The 20,888-nt window shown below is 42.0% G+C and overlaps 1 protein-coding gene across 1 annotated transcript in view; it reads right to left on the reverse strand.

Moving 5' to 3' along the window:
• The window catches only part of LOC102215280 (microtubule-associated protein 2), an 83,897-nt gene that overhangs the window by 15,080 nt on the left and 47,929 nt on the right, over positions 1-20,888 (reverse strand). Inside the window, exons 3-6 of the mRNA XM_005742247.1 lie at positions 17,773-17,836; positions 8,695-8,882; positions 6,509-6,583; positions 18-2,678 (exon numbers count right to left, since the gene is read on the reverse strand). Coding sequence (XP_005742304.1) covers positions 18-2,678; positions 6,509-6,583; positions 8,695-8,836 — 2,878 coding nt within the window. The 5' untranslated portion in view covers positions 8,837-8,882; positions 17,773-17,836. The remainder of the gene's footprint in view (positions 1-17; positions 2,679-6,508; positions 6,584-8,694; positions 8,883-17,772; positions 17,837-20,888) is intronic.

The raw sequence follows: 20,888 nt of genomic DNA on the forward strand, positions 1-20,888 counted from the left end.
AGGTTTACTCTGGGTACCTTGTGAATCCATCCAGCCACTGTCTGTATCTAGGATGGACACGTCCATGGTGGTTTCATCGTTAGGTGCTTGATCGGTCTGGCTAAGAACATCCGAGGTCTCCTCCTCCACCTTCCTCACCTTCTTTCCATCCTCTTCTTCTATCATTTTATGATCTTCCGTTCCTTTCTTTTCCTCCTTTGTTTCCTCTTTCTTCACCCCTTCGTACTCGTCTGTCTTCCCTTTCACCTTATCTGTGTCTAAGTCCTCTTCTATTTTATCTGCCTCCATGTCTTCTCTGCCTCCTTCCTCTGTTTGCTGTGTCAGCTCGTGGTCAGAGCAGGGAGACAAGTGCGAACTGTCTGTTGCAGGTTCGTCACTGTTTTGGGCGCTGTGACTCCATTCTTCTGCTCCAGACTTTGGATCTTCTTCCAACATCTGGTCATCCACCATCAGTCTCACTTGTTCTGTCTTTTGCTCTTCCTTCCCAGCTTCTTCAGTTTGACTCTTCCTTGTTTCATCCGGCTCTTGGGCTTCTTCCATTATCTCTTGAGGCTCCTCTGCAATCTCAATATCATCTTCCTCCTCTGCTTCTTCATCTATTTGTGCTTGAGGGATAATGATGATCGGAGAAGATATTTGGAGCTTCGGTGAGCCTTTCACCAGACTGCTGTTTTGCTGCTGGTCATTTTTCTCATCTGTGTGCTTTGTAGTAATTAAATCCTGAGCAGTGTTTGAGGTCTGTTGCCCACTTTGGATTGTCTTAGCTTTGTCTGTGCTCTCTTCTAAAGACTGAGATAATCCTGAAGCCAAGTCTTTGTTTGGCATTTCTGGTTCATCACTTCTTTCTTCAGATTCTTTCTGCTCAGGATTCAGATTTTCTTTGTCTAACTCTGACTGTTTATTATCAACGTTTTCAGATGCTTTTAGCTCTGATGGGTCATCTTTCTGTGCTTTCTCTCCTGCAGTTTGGGTTTCTGATGATGTGTCATCTGGGGACTTGGGGGTTGTTGGAGTTGGAGGAACCTTGGTTCCAGTTTCTGTAGGCGCGAAAGTGAACGAACTGTCTGGTGGGATAGGTGAAGCTTCTCTTGATGGGTCTTTTTCAACATCTACCTCAGGGATAGCTTGAATCTTTATGTTCCCTGGCAACCCAGTCTCCAAACGAAATTCACTCAGTCTGTCTTTTGAAGTAGTCATTGGGATTCTTAGCCGATCCGGTTTTATTCCACTGGTTACAGCTTTTTCAAGGATCAGGTTAGACTTTACTGGTGAGCCTTTCTTTTCTACCACTGGTATTTGAGCGATCACAGGGGTAACCTCTTTGTAATCTTGTTGTTGTATTCCTTTTGAAACATCTTTTGCTTTCAAATCCCCTAGATCCTCCTCTACTTCCCCCTCTACAGAAGGGAAACGCTGGTGTGGAGAATCCCCGGGACTGGGTACATCAGCGGGAGAAGGCATGGGCCCTGAATACTCACTGAAGACACAGTAGCCCACCTCCTCCAGCTGGTTTTCTTGTGAGACAACACTTGGGGCTTGATCTGTCAAGGCAAGCTTGGCTAAAGAACTTCCCACAAGGGCAGATACATTGGCGGGCACTGACTTTCTTCTCATGTAGTCAACCTCCATCCTCTCCAGGGATGGACGAGGTAGGGCACCAGCCAGGTCCAACATCTCAGAGAGGCTTCCTGATTGTTTAGAACTATCTGTGTGCTTATCATAAGGTAAGGGCTCATCTGCCACGGTGGGGATATTTTCAGGTGTTTCAGTGTTAGTTGGGGTAATGGAGACAGCTGGTGGAAATGTAGGTGGATGGCTCACCACAGATGGAGTTGACGGATAAACCTCTGATTCATCATAGCTTCCACTGATTGGATACAAGCTTCCCATGAAGATCCTTGATTTCTCTTCCTTCACCGTCTGTCCGGCTGAAGACCCAACAGTAATGTTCAAGGAAAGACTTCTTTGTTCCAGTCCCAGTTTACCAGAAGATGTGTTGACATTTTGCTTTTGTTGTTTCTCCATATTCTGCACAATGTTTTCATCATCTCCACTTAATTTTGTCTCTGCCGTTGTGCTGAGCTCATAATAGCTCTGGGTTTGTGGCAACTCTTCTTCTCGACCCTCCATGGATGTGTCAAAGTAGGTTTTTGATCCTGAAACATCCGATCTGTCAAGTTCTGGACTTGACGTCAGAGTTTCTTGCGAAAGGTCTGTTTTTTGAATATCAGTGAGCAGTGGTGTGTCATGCAATCTACAGTCATTTGCACCATGCTGGTCCTCCTTATTAACCGCCTCAAAAACATCAGTTTTTTCTTTGCTTTCATTCATATTTGACCCTGACTCACTTGGTAAGATAATTCCTGCTTCTTCTTTTTCTTCTGCCATAAGTTCTGATGAGGCCTCTGTCACAACAACTTCTTTTGCTTCTTTTTCTTTAGACTCTGAAAGTAATTTTCTGTCAGTGACCTCTTCCTTCCCACCCTCTCTGTCTTGATTACCCTGCTCTGTTGAGGAAGTGCAGGGGAGAGGTTTCTCTCTATCAGAAAGAAGGGGAGGGCCAGTCGAGGCAGGTTCTTCTCCTTCTGCCTTTGCTCTTTGTTTCTCAGGTGGCGATGGTTCATCTTCCTTCATAGTGGACTCACAAGATGGTTTACTGACTCTCTCTTCTGGCTGGGCTGCGAGTTTGAAGGATACTGTACAACTTTGTGTCGGGTCATGTTAGCTAAAAGCTTTGCTTGCAGCATCCACAAAAGCTAGCCAATACAGTCAAGCCGGCGCCGTCTGCACATAGATACAGTAGCTCTCCATCAAGCAATACACACAGCACAGTGTATTTTGTGGCAGGCCACAACAGCACAGAGGGGGGATCACAGCACCTAATATAGCGTGCAGAACTGGAATGAAGGAATGAGTTGCATGATGTTAGATGACAAGAAGAAAATGATACCCGAACACACTGAATTCCTATTGCAATACAGGAGGATTTATAAAATATGGTCATCAACATGGTGATCAAAATAAGTTACTTTTATTTGATGTATAAATGGTGTTACTGCAATTTCTACTGCAAACATTGGCATACTGTGGATATGAATGAATTGTTACAGTGCACAAATTATAAAACTAATATTTGCAATATAATCTTTATTAAGTTTCACAATAGTGATGAGCAATGAGGGTGAATCTTATTATCCTAAGTGTGTTTTTAGCAACAATAGGAAATTAACTTTTGCTCTGGGATGAAATGAAAACAACAGTGAAACTGAAAGCAGTGATACAACAGACTCAAAATACATTCAGGACTGATTTGTGAGGCACCCATACATGTGGGTACTCTCAGAAACAGCTGCTTCACACACAATTATTCCAGCAAAACCCACATAAAAAATATAAAGAGCGATAATTCTAGCAACAATTACATCTACACGGCTTTACAGTTTAGACAATGATATTTGCATTTGCAATGTAGCTGGCAATACAAAGGTGCAGAAATGGATTGACTGTAATGTGGTTGATCGGGCGTTCTGATGTCGCTCCGATGGAAAGCAAATGGTAATGTTTTGGATGAAAAAGCACAAACTCAAAATGCTGCCACGTCATTTTGCAACTTCAGGTATTGAAGCGGAAGCTTAAGGATTTCAGAGCAACAAAGCTGCAGGAAGGCTGGCAGCAAAGCCTCAGTTGCATTACAGTTCATTAAGAGTTTTTGAACCCGCTACAGAACACAAGAGGAGCATGCAAAATAGGTTACGGGCAGATGTACACTCACGCTGTACTCTCACACAAACTGTATGCACACACAGAAAACCACACACACCTTTTTGTGATGGGTTGTGATCACCTTGATGACTTCCTCCATTGAGGGCCTCAGGGGTTTGGGCTTGCTGGAAGCCCAAAGCCTGGGGCTCTGTTAAATAATTTGTTTGTTCTAAGAGCAAATCTCTTGGCTGCTCATATGTCACATCCTCTTGGTGACTGTTGAGCTCCTCTGGAGCCTCCTCCTTCTCATCCTGCTGTTGACTGACAACCTCTACTTTATCATCTTTGGGCGGGGAAGGAAGACGCATAGATGAGACATGGAGGATGACAAAACTAGGATTACATGGTTTACAAGATACTTTCAGCTCTGATGGAGATGCATGGGATGCAATCGACAAGACTTCTAGCTTGGTCTTTATAATTAAATACATAATATTTAACGGTTTGCATACTAGATGTAGAAGCGGTTACAGCATCTTACTACAATAGTATATAACAGTATATAACAGGGGTCCCCAATCCCAGTCCACAAGGGCCGGTGTCCCTGCAGGTTTTAGATGTGTCCTTGATCCAGCACAGCTGATTTAAATGGATAAATGACCTCCTCAACATGTCTTGAAGTTCTCCAGAGGTCTGGTAATGAACTAATCGTGTGATTCAGGTGTGTTGACCCAGGGTGAGATCTAAAACCTGCAGGGACACCGGCCCTCGTGGACTGGGACCCCTGCTCTAAACCATCTGTCTTTTTATTCATAGACTGTACGTAAAAGATGGGCATAGCCTCTGTGTCGGAAAAGTGCCTTAAAGTTAAGTCGGTATTTGTATTTTGAGGTTATTTAATATAAAAAAAGGGATATTGTACTTATAAATATGCATAGATAAGTTATTATTAAGCTATTAAAAGTACATATGAGTGGGTGCTGGTTTGTGGAAGCTGCCATGTCACCCTGCCATCTTGAATGCAGTTGCTAGGAAGAACGGTTTATATATTTGCCCATAACTGACAATGAGCTGGCTAAAAATAACAACAGCTGGTTATAGGCTAATAAAACTCACACTTTACTTCTGATTAACAGTTTGATTAGGTTCTTACATAGTATGAGAGTTTATTCACTAAATGTCTGAGTCCAACAATGTTACATTCACTTCAAAGAAAGTTTCACTAACAGCAGGTAACAGAGGCTAATAGCAGCTAAGTGAGGCTAACAGCAGCACTCACTAACATAAAATTTCAGGATAGCCTCAATAACTGACCTCAGTATCACTGTCATTGGAGAGAAATGAGCTTCCTTGATTCACTGATCTGTATTGACCTCCTTTCACAAAGTTTTACAGCCTCCTTCAAAGTAAATAAAGCACGATGCCTCTCACCCAGCATTGACAGCTGAGGTAAACAGTGGCCTAACTGCCTACACCATCGGGCGATCTGGTCCGGAGTTGCTTTTGCCGTGTGAGAGCACTTACTACAGGTGAATAGTGCCCAAAGCTTATGAGGTGACTACAAAATATTAAACTGATTGTTAATTGACTGTATTAGATTTCCTTCTTTTTCCTTATTTATTGCTAAGTGTTGATATTATTCAAGTATCTTAAAATATAGTGTGTACAACATTGCACTTCTTACACACACAGAAGCAGAAACATATCGACCAGCCTCGTCGGTTATGGGGTACAGTCTAATTTTAATATTTTTTATCTGTCTTTGATTACTAAAACATGTTTGTCCTATATCAATCCTTGATTGCAATCTACAATTTACTGAGATCTAGCGGTACAAAGTTTAGATAGTATAACTTTAAACCTGTTGGCCAGAAGGGGGCGACTCGTCTAGCAGATGGAACAATAACAACCTTATTTGTCACGTCTTTTACAACCCCAGCAGACATTTTCCTGAAGAGTGTGGCGTCTCATGTACTAGCTTCAATTCTTATTGAGTAGAAAAGCCATTTAAAGTCAACATTACACGAAATCAGTGTATGATTAAGCGCGCGACCTCAGAGTCAGATTCATTCTCTCCCACCTCAGGTTTCAAAAAGCTAAGATGGCAATGACTGAAAAAAAAGCATTACTTCACAAACCAGCTGTCAAAGTAGCTATTTCAATCTTTTTAATACGGTCTATGAGCATATCTCATTATCCCACAGATCTAAATTTCAGACACTGAGTACAGAAACTAACCCTAAACCATGCAGTGAGACTATACAACGCTACACTTTTGTAATTGCATGCCACATGTCAAGAAGAAACACGCAGATATGTTAAATAGCTGAAAGTCAGACTTGGAAAAAATCAATACACAGAGTGAGATAGGGAACAACAGAGGAGATGCTGAGGGGTGGAAAACAGACTAATGAAATGAAGGACTCCAGTGGCTGGTAATGTACCATTGCCTGAATGGAGGAAGAGTGTTTGTGTTGCCTAGTCCTTGTGTGCAGGGTTCACGACTCAACTAACTGTTATGTGTTTTAAACCAATGCAGGAGTGTGGACAGGACAGGGCGGCATGCTATGCATGCTCCAAACTCCTTAAAGGTGATATGACGATCAGCTGGCATGCAGACAGAGCACCGTGAAATTAAACGGTAGGGGGAAAAGGAAAGAGAGAGAGGAGGAAGAGGGTGCCCCATCTTTAAATCCTAGGGACAAGTGTGCTTGGGTGTCTTTTAGAGACTTTTGTGCCACTCTCACAGCCATTCACACCGTCAACCTGGATAGCCTGGATTGGCTTTAAGTGTGTATAGGTGTACCTTGTGCCACGGGCCCAATCTGCTCAGCGGATGGAGAGGGGGGAGGGGAGGGAGGCAAATTGGCTGAGTCATCCACTGCGAAGGAGAGAGAGAGAGAGAGAGACACACACCGGGAAGACAAGACATGGATGGGAGGAAGGAAATGAAGACGATTCACTCTGCTGACCTTATCTCTTTGTGAGGTCTCCCTTTGAATTCAGAGCTTGGCAGGTTGTGTGTGCTTCATGAATGGTAAGTGCTCAGCACAAGACTGGACGCTTTCTCTGAGATTTAATAAGTTGGGCCTTTTGTTTGCTGCCCGTTGAGGATAAATGCAAACAGACTCACTAACTTACCCAAATAATGCAGAGAAACTCTTTTTTTAAAAAACATTTTATTAAGCTTTATAAGGCAGAATACACCCAAGATCAACACATCATAAACTTTCCAAATGTACTTGTTAGACGGTGGCACAAATATCATTGGTTCTCATTTAAATTCTAACATGGTGTTGTAGCACTGCATTATCTAAATTACAAGCTTATTTCTTGCCTAGTTTTTCTCTGTCTGTTTTAAGGGTTTATTCATTCAGTTTTCTTGGTATTTATTTATTCAGCTCAACTTTTTATGAATGCTTTTAGTAAACAATTTAATTGTTTATTGGCAGCAAACATTGCTGGAACCCTGATATCATGCAGGCGCTGGACCGCAGAGAAGTGGATCTTGATGCTGTTTCCATGTAGATGTAATGCTGTCTCTTTAATGTTGTCTTTTTTTTTTTTTTTTTGCAGGCAACTAATTTGGTTGAGAATAGACACTTTAAACAATGTATAGTGCTTTGCAAAAGTCTTAAAGCCACCCCTTGTTTCTTTATATTTTGCTCGAATGAAGCCAGACTTAATTTTTATTTTTAAAGGGCTCTTGAACAATAGTTCTCCAGGTTTTCTGAAGGACTTTCAAGTGATTAGTTGGACATTGGCATTTTTAGTCCAGCCGTTGTACCTGACCATTTTAAGAGGAATGTTTTTGTTTGCTAGCCACTTACACTGACCTGTGAATCATTCAAGTATAAAACACTCAAGGAATGAACCAGTTGTATTGTGTCTACATATAACAGACAACTTGGCAAAGAGCCAATTTTAAATTGTATCTTTAGACACTTTGTTACTAGCAGCCTGTCATAAAAACACATAATTTGTTCTCATTTCTTTAGTTGAATCTCTGAAAAATACCAAAGAGAACACAGTTTCACATAAAATAGTATTTTTGCACCAACAATGTGATTTCCAAAGAGATTTTGAAAAATTTGCATATCTCATCATGGTGTGCACAGTGTGCTTAAAAATAATTGAAGAAACTGGGCAAAACAAGAAGTATCAGGCTTAAAAAAACCCAAACCCTAAAATATTGACTATGTTTGGAGAGGTCAGTAGAGAGGAACGAGAGTGACAGCCGTCTACAGCCATCTGTGAAACACGGTGGAGGCTCTGTCATGGCTTGAGCTGCATGTCAGCCAGTGGTGTTGGAAGTCTTGTCAAAATGTAGACACAGAAAAGTAGCACCTATTTCCCATTCTCCTAGTAAAATATAAAGAAAAGAGGCTGGCTCAAGACTTTTTCACAGTATAATAATATACTGCAATTATATAATAATTTAACCCTCCAGTTTTGTGCATTTGCTGATTGCTGATGATGATTATAACTGTTCGAGACAGTTTATCTATAGCCTAGTAGGTTTATAATCATAACTTTTTTGATAACTTTTTTCCCCTTTTTGGCTACTTTCATTTTTTGCTATTTGTTAACTTTTGTGCTCAATTTCAATCCGGTCCACTGCGCTCTTAAATCTTATTGTAATTCTACTTTGTCAGACGAGTTGAGCTGATCCTTCCACTTGACACCGTTTGGGAATCACCAATTTTACACCCACCAAAGAGCCATCACTGTACCTTCCCCAATGTCCTTCTGCCTTTGTTAACACAGCTACAGCAGACTGTCCATGTTCAGCACTCATTCAATCAAAACACTTTCATTTGTTCAAGTGCCTTCATGGGATTGACTGCTCTTGCCCAGCATGATGGAGCCAATCACAATCCTCACAGCTGTAGACCCATCTGGTGGTGTGTGCAGGCACTCCAATCAATGCCATTGATACAACTTTGCATGCACATGCTTTTGCACACGCTCGCAAACACACCGCACGCCTACCTGACGTCCCAGGATGCGCAGCCGCCCCGCCCCCGTGGTATCCATTCTCTCTATAGGCCGAGCTGTAGGCGGAGTAGCCATTCTCGCCATTCTCCTGGCCGTTGGAGGCCCAGTGCCCCTCTGGCTGCTGACCGTCTGCCATACCTGCCTGCTGGGAATCCGGGGAGGGGAAGGGTCACCTGTTGTGTCTAAGGGTGGGGGGCGGGAGAAAAGACAACGTATTATATAACAATAATAATAATAAACAGATGAGTCTTGGCAGAGATGAGTCTTTGCTGCAACAATAAGAGGGAGAAAACCCCCTGCGAGGTGAAGGTTACAGAATTGGCCACTAGGGGGAGCAGTGTGCTACGCTGATGCTTTACCGGCCGGCCTTTGTCTCAGCATCCACGTGCTGAGACAGGAGGGAGAATATGTGCATCTCATTTGTCATGATTCATTAGTTTCTTTGTTTGGTCTTGCTTTTATCATAAAGGTGTATATGGCAACACCGCCTGATAAAATACATGCCTTCATTGTACGATTATTTGGATTAACCCCCCCTACCTCCCCCACAGAGTGCAGGGATGGAAAAAAAGCAGGTGATTAGTAAAAAACAAACAAATTCTCTCAATTTTTAATCCAAAATATGTGACACTCTGCTGTAGAGAGGCTATGACACCATGGTTGAACACACCCTTGATATCCCATAAGGAGGCTGTTACCATGACAACCACAATAGGCCTTAAGGGTAGTGGGGGGGGGGGGGGGGGGGGGCGTCCGGCAGATGGGTTTGACAGGCTCACCCTTCCAGTAGCAAACAAGTGCTCAATATGCACACAAATCTCGGAATATAACACAGCGACCACATTTCCACCAATTACAATAACAAAAAGCTTTGTTGCATTCAAGTACGTGCTGCTGAAGTATCTACGTTTTAATCAAGCCTCACTTAAAGCTATGTTTTACCCTCCAGAGCAAACACATAATGTTGCCTCCCGTGTCTGCCATTCTCCCTAAACAGGATCATTATAAACAAGCAGCTGCAAATTATTTCATCATAACAAACCATCAAGAAGACTCCTTTCTTCTTCCTCTCCCTTCTGAGGCACAACCTTCATGCAGGCAGGGGCCGGTCAGTCAGACTTTCAGCAGAATGTTAATACATCTATTATACCCCCAAAATATGGAATAAAAATAACCATCACGCCAGCGATTGTGTCGCCTCATCCTTACACTCCTTTCCTGTCTCCTTTCCCACCCTGCAGCGTCGCATGATGACAGGCCCGCAGTGATCGGGGCTAATGTCTGCTGCAGTGTGAGGCTCAGACAGAGAGGGGGAGAGAGAGATGAAGAAGGAGTAGAAGGAAGACCTACTGACACTCAAAGATACTAGGCCAAACTGTCTGAGACTAAAAATCTCAGCCCAGGGCTCAGTCTAGTCCCAGCTGTTGCTAAGGAAGAAAACTGGTGCGCTGACAGCCACATGGTGCTCATGGTGGTTCAGAACCGCTCTGACCTGCTTTTAGCTTCTTTTTCAGCAATATTGTGCCACACTTGGCATTCACACATTGTCCCTGCAAAGGATGTCATAAACCCTGGCTGTTTAAATAAAGACGCTGAGTAAAAAAACAGGTTTGGGCCAATTAAAATCTTCAATTAAAGAGTACTGCCTGTTTACAGTACTATTAAATTACACATTGACCTTAGGAGCAGAACATGTATTTTTTCCATACTTCTTAAGGATACTGATAAATAAAATTAAAGCAAAGACATTCAAGAAACGCGTGTGGATTGGTGTGCTTCTAAACAGCATCCAGACATGATCAGGACGACCTGCTGAAGTTTAAACTGAACATCAAAATGAGGAAGAAAGGTGATTTGTTCTCCATTCTGCATCCTCCATTCAACAGTGATCAGTATACAGAGAATGGTATGAAAGAGCAAATATCCTGAGGAGAATAGCCAGACTCCTTTCAACGGATAGGATGGTAACAGTAACTCAAGTAATCTCAAGAAGACCACACTGAGTGCCACTCCTGTCAGCTAAGCAGGAAACTGAGGCTACAGTTCACACAGATTTGCCAAAACTACACAACAGAAGATTGGAAAATTGTTGCCTGGTCTGGTGAGTCTCAATTTTTGTGACATTCAGATGTAACTTGATTTAAACAACATAAAAGCATGGATCCATCCTGCCTTATCACGATTCAGGCTGGTGGTGTAATGATGTGGTGGATATTTTCTTGGCACCTTTTGGCCTCCTTAGTACCAACTGAGCATCCTTTAATTACCACACCCTACCTGAGTATTGTTGCTGACTATGTCCATCTATTTATGTCCACAGTGTACCCATAACACACCCATCAGGTGTCAGAAAGTTCACCGAGTTCACTGTACTCAAATGGCCTCTGCAGTCAGCAGATCTCAGTCTGGTAGAGCACCTTTGGGATGTGGTGGAGATGGAGATTCTCATCATGGATGAGTAGTTGGAAATAGCAACTCTGTGATGCTATTACTTTAATATGGTCTTAATATGGTGTTTGGTGAGTGTATAAACAAGCAAATTCAGATTTTTTTAAATCCCCAGATTAGAATTATACTTAATTTATTCTGTGACCTTTGGACTTAAGTAACACTTTATACTGAAGTCACCCCAAATTGTCTATTTTTTTCTGTTGTTTGGCTTTGCCAACTCTCCAGACCTTGCTTTCCAGGCATACCCTGTCATCCTCGTACACTTAACATGATTCGACATTGCCCTCTCGCACCGGTTCCCCTTGGTTGTTTACCAATCTTAGTGTGTTAGAAAGGGATAAAGTCTGCAGTGGCTATTTTCCAACCACAACACCAAAAAATTTGAAGATTAAATGAGGCGTATTCTGCAGTGATGAAAAGCCCTATAACGGTTTTCCTCTCATGTTTCCCACAGCAATCCCTCTCTTTTAAGACACAAGATACTTTAAGAAATACACTCTGCAGGGTTGAACAGACAAAGTACAACAAAATGAAGTTTGATCTTTATATTTTTAGGCATTTTTTAGATACAATCCTAACAGCAATAGCACAGCATGAGGACCATCACATTTTTCTAATGCTTAGAGGGTTAGCTCAACAGCACTAGGAGTCAAAAGTGATCCGTCAAATTCCATCACATCTCGAGTTTGATGCCTTAAATGAAACGTTCCAGCGTGATCGCTCGCAGAGAAGAAGAAGAGAAGGTGTGGCAGCAGGCCTGAGGCTAATCGGACATGAGCGGGTTTCTCTTCTTCGTCTTTCTTTCCTCTTTTACTGTCATCGTCTCGCGCTCTCATGACCCCCTGCCGCGCTCCTCTCTACCTTCCACCCCCAGCATCTCATCGCACCACCCAAGCTCTAATCCCACCACATTTCCCTCCCTGTCTGCACCTCATCCCCCCTTCCAACCCCACCCCAATCTGGGTCACCCATCATGCCTCCGTAGAGCGCCACTCACATCGGAATGTCACCATCCATTTAGGATGGAGGATGGAATCTCTGGCAGCCTGTCTCAGTAGGCCAACCTGGCCTTAATCCTCTGTGGGAGAGGCCGAGTGTGTGTTTGAATGTGTGTGTGTGTTGGAGAACCTTTGTGTTTGCAGCTAGGATCAGCACGGTCACTAGGTAAGATTTTCTACACCACACTACAGATTAACAGTATAATTTAATCTCTTCTATTTGCTTTCAAGCAGACTAATCTCACGATAGTATCTACTGAATATCTGTATGAAATGAACGTGTTATAGAGATATAGATATTTTATTTATTGTTCGTGTCTTTTTTCAAGCAAATCAGCTTGTTACACGCGCATTGGTGCACTGAATGATGGCTGACTGTCACACTGAACAGAAGAACTGTGAAGTACTAAAGGACAAAAAAGTTTCCCGTGACCTGTAATCAACCCAGAATCCAGTGGCTTCCTCCTCTGGCAGCAGATGGACAGATTATGTTTTGCTGACTCAGCAGAACATGTGGCGGGGGGCTGGGGGGGTATGAAGCGTAATGAGTGCCTTCAGCGAAGTGTGAATGAACTGTGTAAATGCTGGAGAGCAGCACGATGAGCGAGGCACGCGCACACACAAACTCACAGCCGTGAACACGAGGCAGGGGTGATATCCACTCCTTACAGATTAAGTGCCGTAATAACTGGGGTAGAGGTGCACTGAGATTATATTAGCACCTCTTTTAAAAGCACTGTTTTCTAGATAATGTTGATATTACTCAGTAAAAATACATTAAATATTTTAAATCACGTGATAATAAAACTGTAAAAAAGCTCAAGGTTGTTTGTGTCCTACTTTTTATTTATTAATACTTTAAACAATAACCTGAGTATCAAAAACTAATGTCACCAGCCTTTCTTTTTGCTGTGTTTACATCACTATGTATCTGCATTCCTATCAAATAACTGCTTCAAGAGATCTAAGTGACTGTATCCGGGTCTCCTTCCCTTTCTTTGGTCACAGTCCAGATCTGTCCATGTATCTCCTGCCAAGAAGATGAGCTAGACTCATACATGGTAAAATAAGATTTTTATTGACTCATAAAACTCGACGATTGACGATTACTTAGTTTTTTAAAATGTCTTTTATGTTGCTGCCTCGTGTCTCGGTGCTCTATTTTTTCTCTTCTCTTCCCCATCACACTCTTCCAGTCATGGTGGATGGCTGCCTCTCCCCGAGCTCTTGGGTCTCATGAAGGACTCTTACCTGTTAAAAGGGAGTTCTTCCTCCCCACTGCTGATAAGTTGTTCCTCAAAAGGGATCGTAAAATTGTGGGACTGTGGGATATAACCTTTAATTTGTCAGTAATGATTGGGGTTCATATATACAGTTTTACTAATAAACTTTTCAACATGTCCACATACATGTCCCTAAAGAGGACAATATAACAACACTGGATGACTGATTTGACTGATAAGTCCTGTAAGTTTTGAGGTGGAGGCTCCATGGATCAGACTTTTGTCCAGCACGTCATAGATGCTGGATTAGATTGCGATCTGGGGAATTTTGAGGCCATTCCTGATCCATTTTTACTTTGTGGCAGGGTGCATTATCCTGCAGAAAGAGTCCACAGCCAGCAGGGAGTACTTTTTCCATGAACTGGTGCACATGGTCTTCAGTGCTTAGATACATAGTTTGTTTTCAAACCATGACACTTGCCGGTCATGTGAGCAATGCACATCAACCCAACTATCCACATGATGTAAAAGAAAACCTGATTCATCAGACGAGGCCATCTTCTTCCATCGTTCATGGTCCGGTTCTGCTGCTCATGTACCCATTGTGGGAACTTGTGGATAGAGGTTAGCATGGGCACTCTGACTGATCTGTGGCTATGCACGTTCTTCTGCAACAAGCTGTGATGAACAATTTGATATGCAGTAGCTTGTGTGCTGGATCAGACCATACGGGCCAGCCTTAGCTGCCCATGTGCGCATCATTGACCTGTGGCCACCCATGACCCTGTCTCTGGTTCAGTGCTGTTCCTTCCTTGTATCACTTTCAACAGAAACTGATCACTGCAGACTGGGAACACCCAGAGGAGCTGCAGGTTCGGAGATGCTCGGAACGATTCATCTAGCTATCACAATCTGGCCAGTTTGTCAAACTTGCTCAAATCCTTATGCTTGTCGTAATGGTCATAATGTGATGTCTAACTGGTGTATGTAAGTTATACTTGGTAGGTTTTAACTTAACTTTAACTTATTATTACTGTTAGTAATTTCTGAGCTAATTTCCTTGACCCTTCCAAAATTTCTCCAAGCTTGAAAAAAATCCTTTAAATTTGTACATATGTGCATTAGTTAAACACATTGCCTGCTGCAGCTGTCACCAAAACACGATGTAGCCTGAACTGATATGTGTTCATCACACAAACAAACCCATACAGGTGCTTAGTCATCATCATAGTAACCATGACAATATATTCACTTTATGTAATCTAAATGCTCCTCACTCGAAAACAATGACAACAGTAAGTTCATTAATGTGTGCTATGCAGTTCATTTTAACCCACACCTGCAAACTGATGTTCCCCCTTTTAAGGCAATTCAGGGTTGAGTTTAACTGAAAGCAACTGCTGGCTTTCTGCACCCTTTATTTTCAGCCCCCAACCTCATCACAGCAGTAGATGTTCCCTGGCATGCATCAGCCCCATCCTGCAGTGATGTCATTGTTTCCATGGTGATATAACAGCCAGTGCAACCAGTAGAGGAGTGTGACTTTGACCACGTTATGGATCCACAAAGAGGTCAGCAGAGCCTGCAGGATCCGGGAGGGGGGGCTCACAAATGGGAGCGGAGCCATTTAACTCATCAATATCCTGATAGCTGGTTACAGGTTGGGCTCTAGATGTCATTTTAGGCTTTTATGCTGCTGGTGGTGCTAATGGGGGCGGTATTAATTATATATTTTTGCATGTAGACTCTTTAGTTGCTATGACAGTAAGAAAAATACCACACAGCAGGATTTAAAAGAGAAATAAATCAAGAATGTATGCCTTTCATGCTTTGATTACAAAAATAATCAATAAAAGAAAAAGAAAACTTGAGAAAACTCCTAATTTTGTTAATCATCTTGCAACCCTTCCAGTTTAGTCTTGGCTCCTATTGTCGTTTCCCACACCTTTTGCTTTTCAAAAAAGGTTACAGCCAGATTGTTTAGATACATAAGGAACACACATCGAAAGAAAAACAACACAGTCAAGCATAATAAACTGCATGATCAAAAACTGTTTGCTTCTGCAGTATCTTCCCCGGCACATCTGTGTCAGGTGAACCTGTGCATTCAATGGTGTCAGCGTAATTGGCAGAATCACTGCTCCCCCTGGTGGAGCCCCTGTTCCAAAATCGACACCTATACTGTATGTTCAACTAAAATTTGCAGCTGCCCAAATGGACAAGTCAGATGCCTTCTGGAGAAAGGTTTTATGGAGAGATGAGACAAAGACTGAGATGCTTGGTCACAATGACCAGAGGTATGTTTGGAGGAGTAAAGGTGAGGCTTTCAAACCCAAGAGATGACTCAGTTCATCTCGGCTGGAGATGGTTTGCTCTGCGCCGAGTCAAACTGGGATATCAGAGAGGAATCGCTGACCTGACGTCAACTGAAATGAAGTTACTGCTCAGAGACATGTAGACGGGGTCTACAGTAAAGATGGTGTAAAAGAAATGAATTCAGCGTCTGAACACCATACAGGTGTTTTTTTTTCTTGTTTTTATGCCACTTCATTTTTTAGTTCTTTTACTTGTTTTTTTTTACACTACTTTTTGACTGTTTGTATGTGAAAAGTATTTAATAAATAAATAAACTTACTTAATTACTTACAACACTTGGAGGCTGAGGTACAGCTTTGCCAGGATCCTCAGATACGCACATATCGACAGACAGTTAAAGAAAAGAAAACTATGTGAATTAAAGACAGCGTAACGAAGCCCTATAGCTGTGAAATACATCAAAGCTCGTTTTGGATGTATCTCCTGAAGGCTCAGTGCTAATAATTTCGTTTTTTTTTATGCTTATTATTTCGTTTTTAATATGGTATTAAAGAGTGGAGGCAAATCTCTACCAGCCTACCGTGCCCACCAAGTAGACAGTGGACCATTCATGATCATGAAGAGCTGGAATTACACTTGTGAACTGAATAACTTTCTATTATTGACACATCAAACAAACGGCTGCCAGGACAAACAGGACAACTGTGACATGTTTACACAGCACAAGCTCGCCGCCGTGTTTCTCAAAACTTCCTGTCTGTCAGCCCAAGCCCTCTCTTTATTACCCAAACCGAAGTGAATTTTGATGCCAATTACTGCACTACCGCGCTTGTATACACCTACACCTACGCACACAATCTGCTAGAAATCAACTGACACGTACACAAACACCCACCGGCTCACGCAAACAAACACAGCTCAAATGCATCCAGAAGTCGTTGCTTAGGAGCGAGCACGTTATTAACACAAGCTAGATATAGAAACAGATGGTTGTGAAATCTCCGTCCTGCCGCTCGCTCTGTCATTTCTCTCTCTGTGACGCCACTCAAACACATATCAGCGGGAAAACACAAGATTAGACTTTCAGCTTAATGACTCCTTTTTGGCATACAAAAATATCCGTCATGACACCAACGCAAACAATCATTTCTCTTCTTTGTGAGCATAATTCCCCCTCTATTATATTTAAATATATATATATATATTTGACAATAGTCAAGCTGATCCTCTGGCTGAGTGCAGTCACTTAGAGCCGGCTCCCTGGGCCCCATGAGTCATGGGAAAACTGAGTGTGAAATGTCATGGGGGCATATGAGCAGAAGTAGTGAATCTGGCAGCAGGTTTCCTGCTTTTGCTTTTTCTTTTCTTTATGTCACTTTAAAAGCTCTCATTAAGCCAGAGTTTATCAGCGATGTCTCTAGTAGGTTTATATGTATATAAGGTGGCTCTGCAGATGGCAGCGATGGTGCGTCATTTTATCTCATGGAGGTAAAATCGGATGGAGCACATTTATTAAGTTGTTCAAGACCAGAGTAGAAAACAACTCATCGCTCTCCGCTGACTTTATTTTGCATGAAACTGCATCCTTGTCAAACTGAAACATGCTTAGCTGCAGCGTGACATGCAAAAATGAGTTTCATATAAGTTGCTGAACATTATTTCTGTAATATTGTAGGGTCTACACCTACTTCTAAATTGCATTGAGATGTCACTTATAAATTTAAATATCCACTTTTTAAATAAGTGGATAAAGTTTTTTTTAAGTAAAGTTTTTTTTGTTGTTGCTGTAGTTCAGGTTGTATTAGTATGGTATTTATATCATTGAGCCAGCTGTGGGTAACATTATTATGTTCACAAGGGCCCTAGCTGTGTCCTGTATGGAAAAACGTTATGTTTGTAGCCGACTGTTCCCCTATGCCGTGCTTTTCAGAGCATGAGTCACTGTGTCTATGTTCTTTGTTCTGGAGTGAAATAACTCATCAGCCATTCATGAATTTATTCAATGTTGTTACTGTAACACCTTTGAAGCTGTGTTTTTAACTAAAATACTGAGAAGGATTCATGTTAAAACTGTGTTGGCTTACCGAAGTTGAAAAGCTGTCGTCGGTGATCAATGAGATAGGAAAGCGACGAGCTGAGGCGTCTTCTCTGTGAGGGAAAAAAAAGAAAGAAAAGAATACATGTTAGGACATCATTAAACTGTGGAAAAAATGTTTAACTTGTAACATCCTTCTCTCTAAAAGAGGAGCTGTGTGTCACTGGGTCAGAAACAAGCCTAAGCTGCTTTAATTCACCAACATCTTTACATTTAAACCTCTGAATCATGTCTAGCTAGTCCTGAATCAAATGAGGGGCGTTTTCTACATGACAGCTTTCATTTTGGACTGTGCTTGAAGCAGCCGGGCGGGAGACATGCGTGCACGCAGCAGCTTAGCTCTGTCACCTGGAGTCTGCCGGCAGCGTTAATCCGATCGTCAGCGTGGCCTTTCCTCTCTTTTAAGCTGCCGCTGATGCACAACAACAAAGCCAGAGATGATCTAATCTATTCACAGTGTCAGCACGTGTGAATATTTTTTGCCTGTCTGGGTATTTTATTTTCTCATTATGGGCTTGAGTGTCATTGCAAGCATTGTTTTATTGTTGTTGTTATTGCACATGCTTTCCTTTGCAAAACCATACGAAAAAAATGTTTTTGTTCTCTAACAAGATCGTACTGTTTGGTTTTCCTTCAAAAAAGCAAGATTTCCTTTTAATCTGTAACTGACTTTGTACGGTAAGTGGGTTAAGGTGTAGGTTAGCATACGTTAGAAGTGATAATGGGGAAATTTTAGCTAGCTTGGCTCTGGTAAAAGTTGACAAAAACCAACTATCAGCACTTCTAAAGCACAACTCTCATTTCTTGAGAGAAGCAGATGTGGATCAAAAGCACCAAAACTGCAGTTCCTCTAATGGCCACTTGAGGGTGCCCCCAAAGGCGATCAATATCCATTGACGCCCATGTTAAAACTTTACAGCAGAAACAAACATGTTTGGAGACTGACATGAAAAACTCTTTTGGTATCTACTACGAATTTCCCCAAGTACTTTGATACATTTTCACTATGTAAAGTTCTACAACGTGGTCGCAGTTTTTATGTGGCCAAAAAAATAAAAAATAGAAACAGAAGTCATTAGGATAGCTTCCAATTCAATTGTAGGGATGATAATATTCTAAAGAATAAATCAAAAATAATTATCTTCCACAAACAAGTGATTACAAGAGTGTGCATGCCAAACAGACGCACTCCATGGCGAGCTGCTTTTAAGATTTATCAAATTCTTGGATCGGACCGCTGGGGCTGAGCCAGGGGATGAGTTAAAGCTTAAGTCGGCCATGAAGAAACACAGATTTGCACGTTTGCTCTGCTTTGGGACTGTAAGGAGGCAGAACACAGAGCATCCTGTTAACATTAAAACAGTGTGAAAGGACCGTGGGGGAGTTCTGGAGCCAAAAACAGGCATTCGGAGAGAGACACCGAATGCAACAGAGGGCTGAATGAAGGAGAGAGAGGAGGGGAGAAGAGATTTTCCAAACAGGAAAGGGGGGGGGGGGGTGAGTTATTAGAGTAGAAAGAATAAGAGGGGAAAAAGTGGGGAAAAGATAACTCACAGAGGAGGAAAGTCAAATATTTCCTTCTTTTTTTTTCTTTTTTTTAAAAATAATGAACATCTCTGCAAGTGACAGAACAATGCCACTGTTATTAATGTTGTCTTGCTCGACAGTAATTTTTTTGTGCTTATGCTATTAACCCATGTGGTCATGCTTAACTTATCAGCTTTAACCTTTAGCTATTAAATTAAACCACAAGGTCTCTTGTAATTTAAGACATTTTCATTCGTCTGCTCAGTTGTTGCACAGAGTAGGAAATGTATTTACTAATGCCGCTAATGCTTGCTGAAAACTATACTACTATTTTAGCAGTTTAAGGTTATAACCACATGTAAATTGTACAGAAAGCAGATTTTTGTTATGAATGTTTAAAGTTTCTGAGTTACAGGTGAACTTTCAGTATTTCCCACGCAAAGACTTTATACTTTCAATTATATGGAAACTCATTTCTGTATGTTTGTTTATATGTCTTTAATGGTTCATCACCATATGCAATCAGATTACTAGTGGATAATCTCCTGGCCCTTATTTTGAAAACCCAGCCCAGTCTGCTTGCTGGACAGGTTCCTGTTGTGGCTGTCCTCTTTATTATTCAGCTGCTTTCCAAGAACCTGGAACTAGCAGAAAACAGTTTTCACACGACTCTTTGTCCTTCCTCTATAGCAGGGGTGGGAAACTCCAGGCCTCAAGGGCCGGTGTCCTGCAGGTTTTAGATGTGTCCTTGATCCAACACAGCTGATTCAAATGGCTAAATTACCTCCTCAACATGTCTTTTATTCTCCACAGGCCTGGTCTGTTGACCCAGGGTGATATCTAAAACCTGCAGGACACCGGCCCTCGAGTCCTGAAGTTGCCCACCCCTGCTCTATAGGAACCTCCTGGATTTAGTAAGTACACCCTTACTAACATCAGAGGTTAGGAATTAAGAGGTTAAGCGTACTGATGATTGATAAGTCTGAGCATCTCTATAAAAGCATTAGTTTTGGCAGTTTGCAGGTCAGTAGCATTCAGGTGTGTGCTAACACAATGCCACAATATTCCCAGGAGTGGACATTTCAGTAAATTCACCATAACACCATAAATTCATAAATTCACCCTCAGCTTTCAATTCTGCTCCAGTCAGACCCAGAGATGCTTAAACTCTTCCACTTTGGGCAGCAACTCAGCTATAAATCAGGCGGAAATCCTTGGGCTCCAATCCCCGGCTTCCAAAACTACCCTCTGGTACAATGAACATTAAAATTTTAAATATTTTCGCTTATTTTGCTTCAGTTCTATTTTTCTTTAATTAGTTATCCATCTGCATACAGACAGAACCAGATAAAAGGCAGGCAGGCTCTCTGAAGAAAGGCAGAGAAAGAAAAAAAACAAACTAAGATCATACAGGAAGTAATGTCTCTTACAGAGGAGAGCTGCCCAGCCAGGGAGGCTTAGCCAGAAAGAGAAAGGGATGAAGGGAAAGAAAGAAACTGAGAGACGTATAGTTACAGCTCCGTCCAAAAATATCGGGAGCGTGACAGGAATAGAACCGCTGGACTGAGCACCACATGT

This window comes from Pundamilia nyererei, unplaced genomic scaffold, assembly GCF_000239375.1.
Source record: "Pundamilia nyererei isolate P.nyererei 1_Seehausen unplaced genomic scaffold, PunNye1.0 scaffold00118, whole genome shotgun sequence".
Classification (NCBI taxonomy): domain Eukaryota; kingdom Metazoa; phylum Chordata; class Actinopteri; order Cichliformes; family Cichlidae; genus Pundamilia; species Pundamilia nyererei.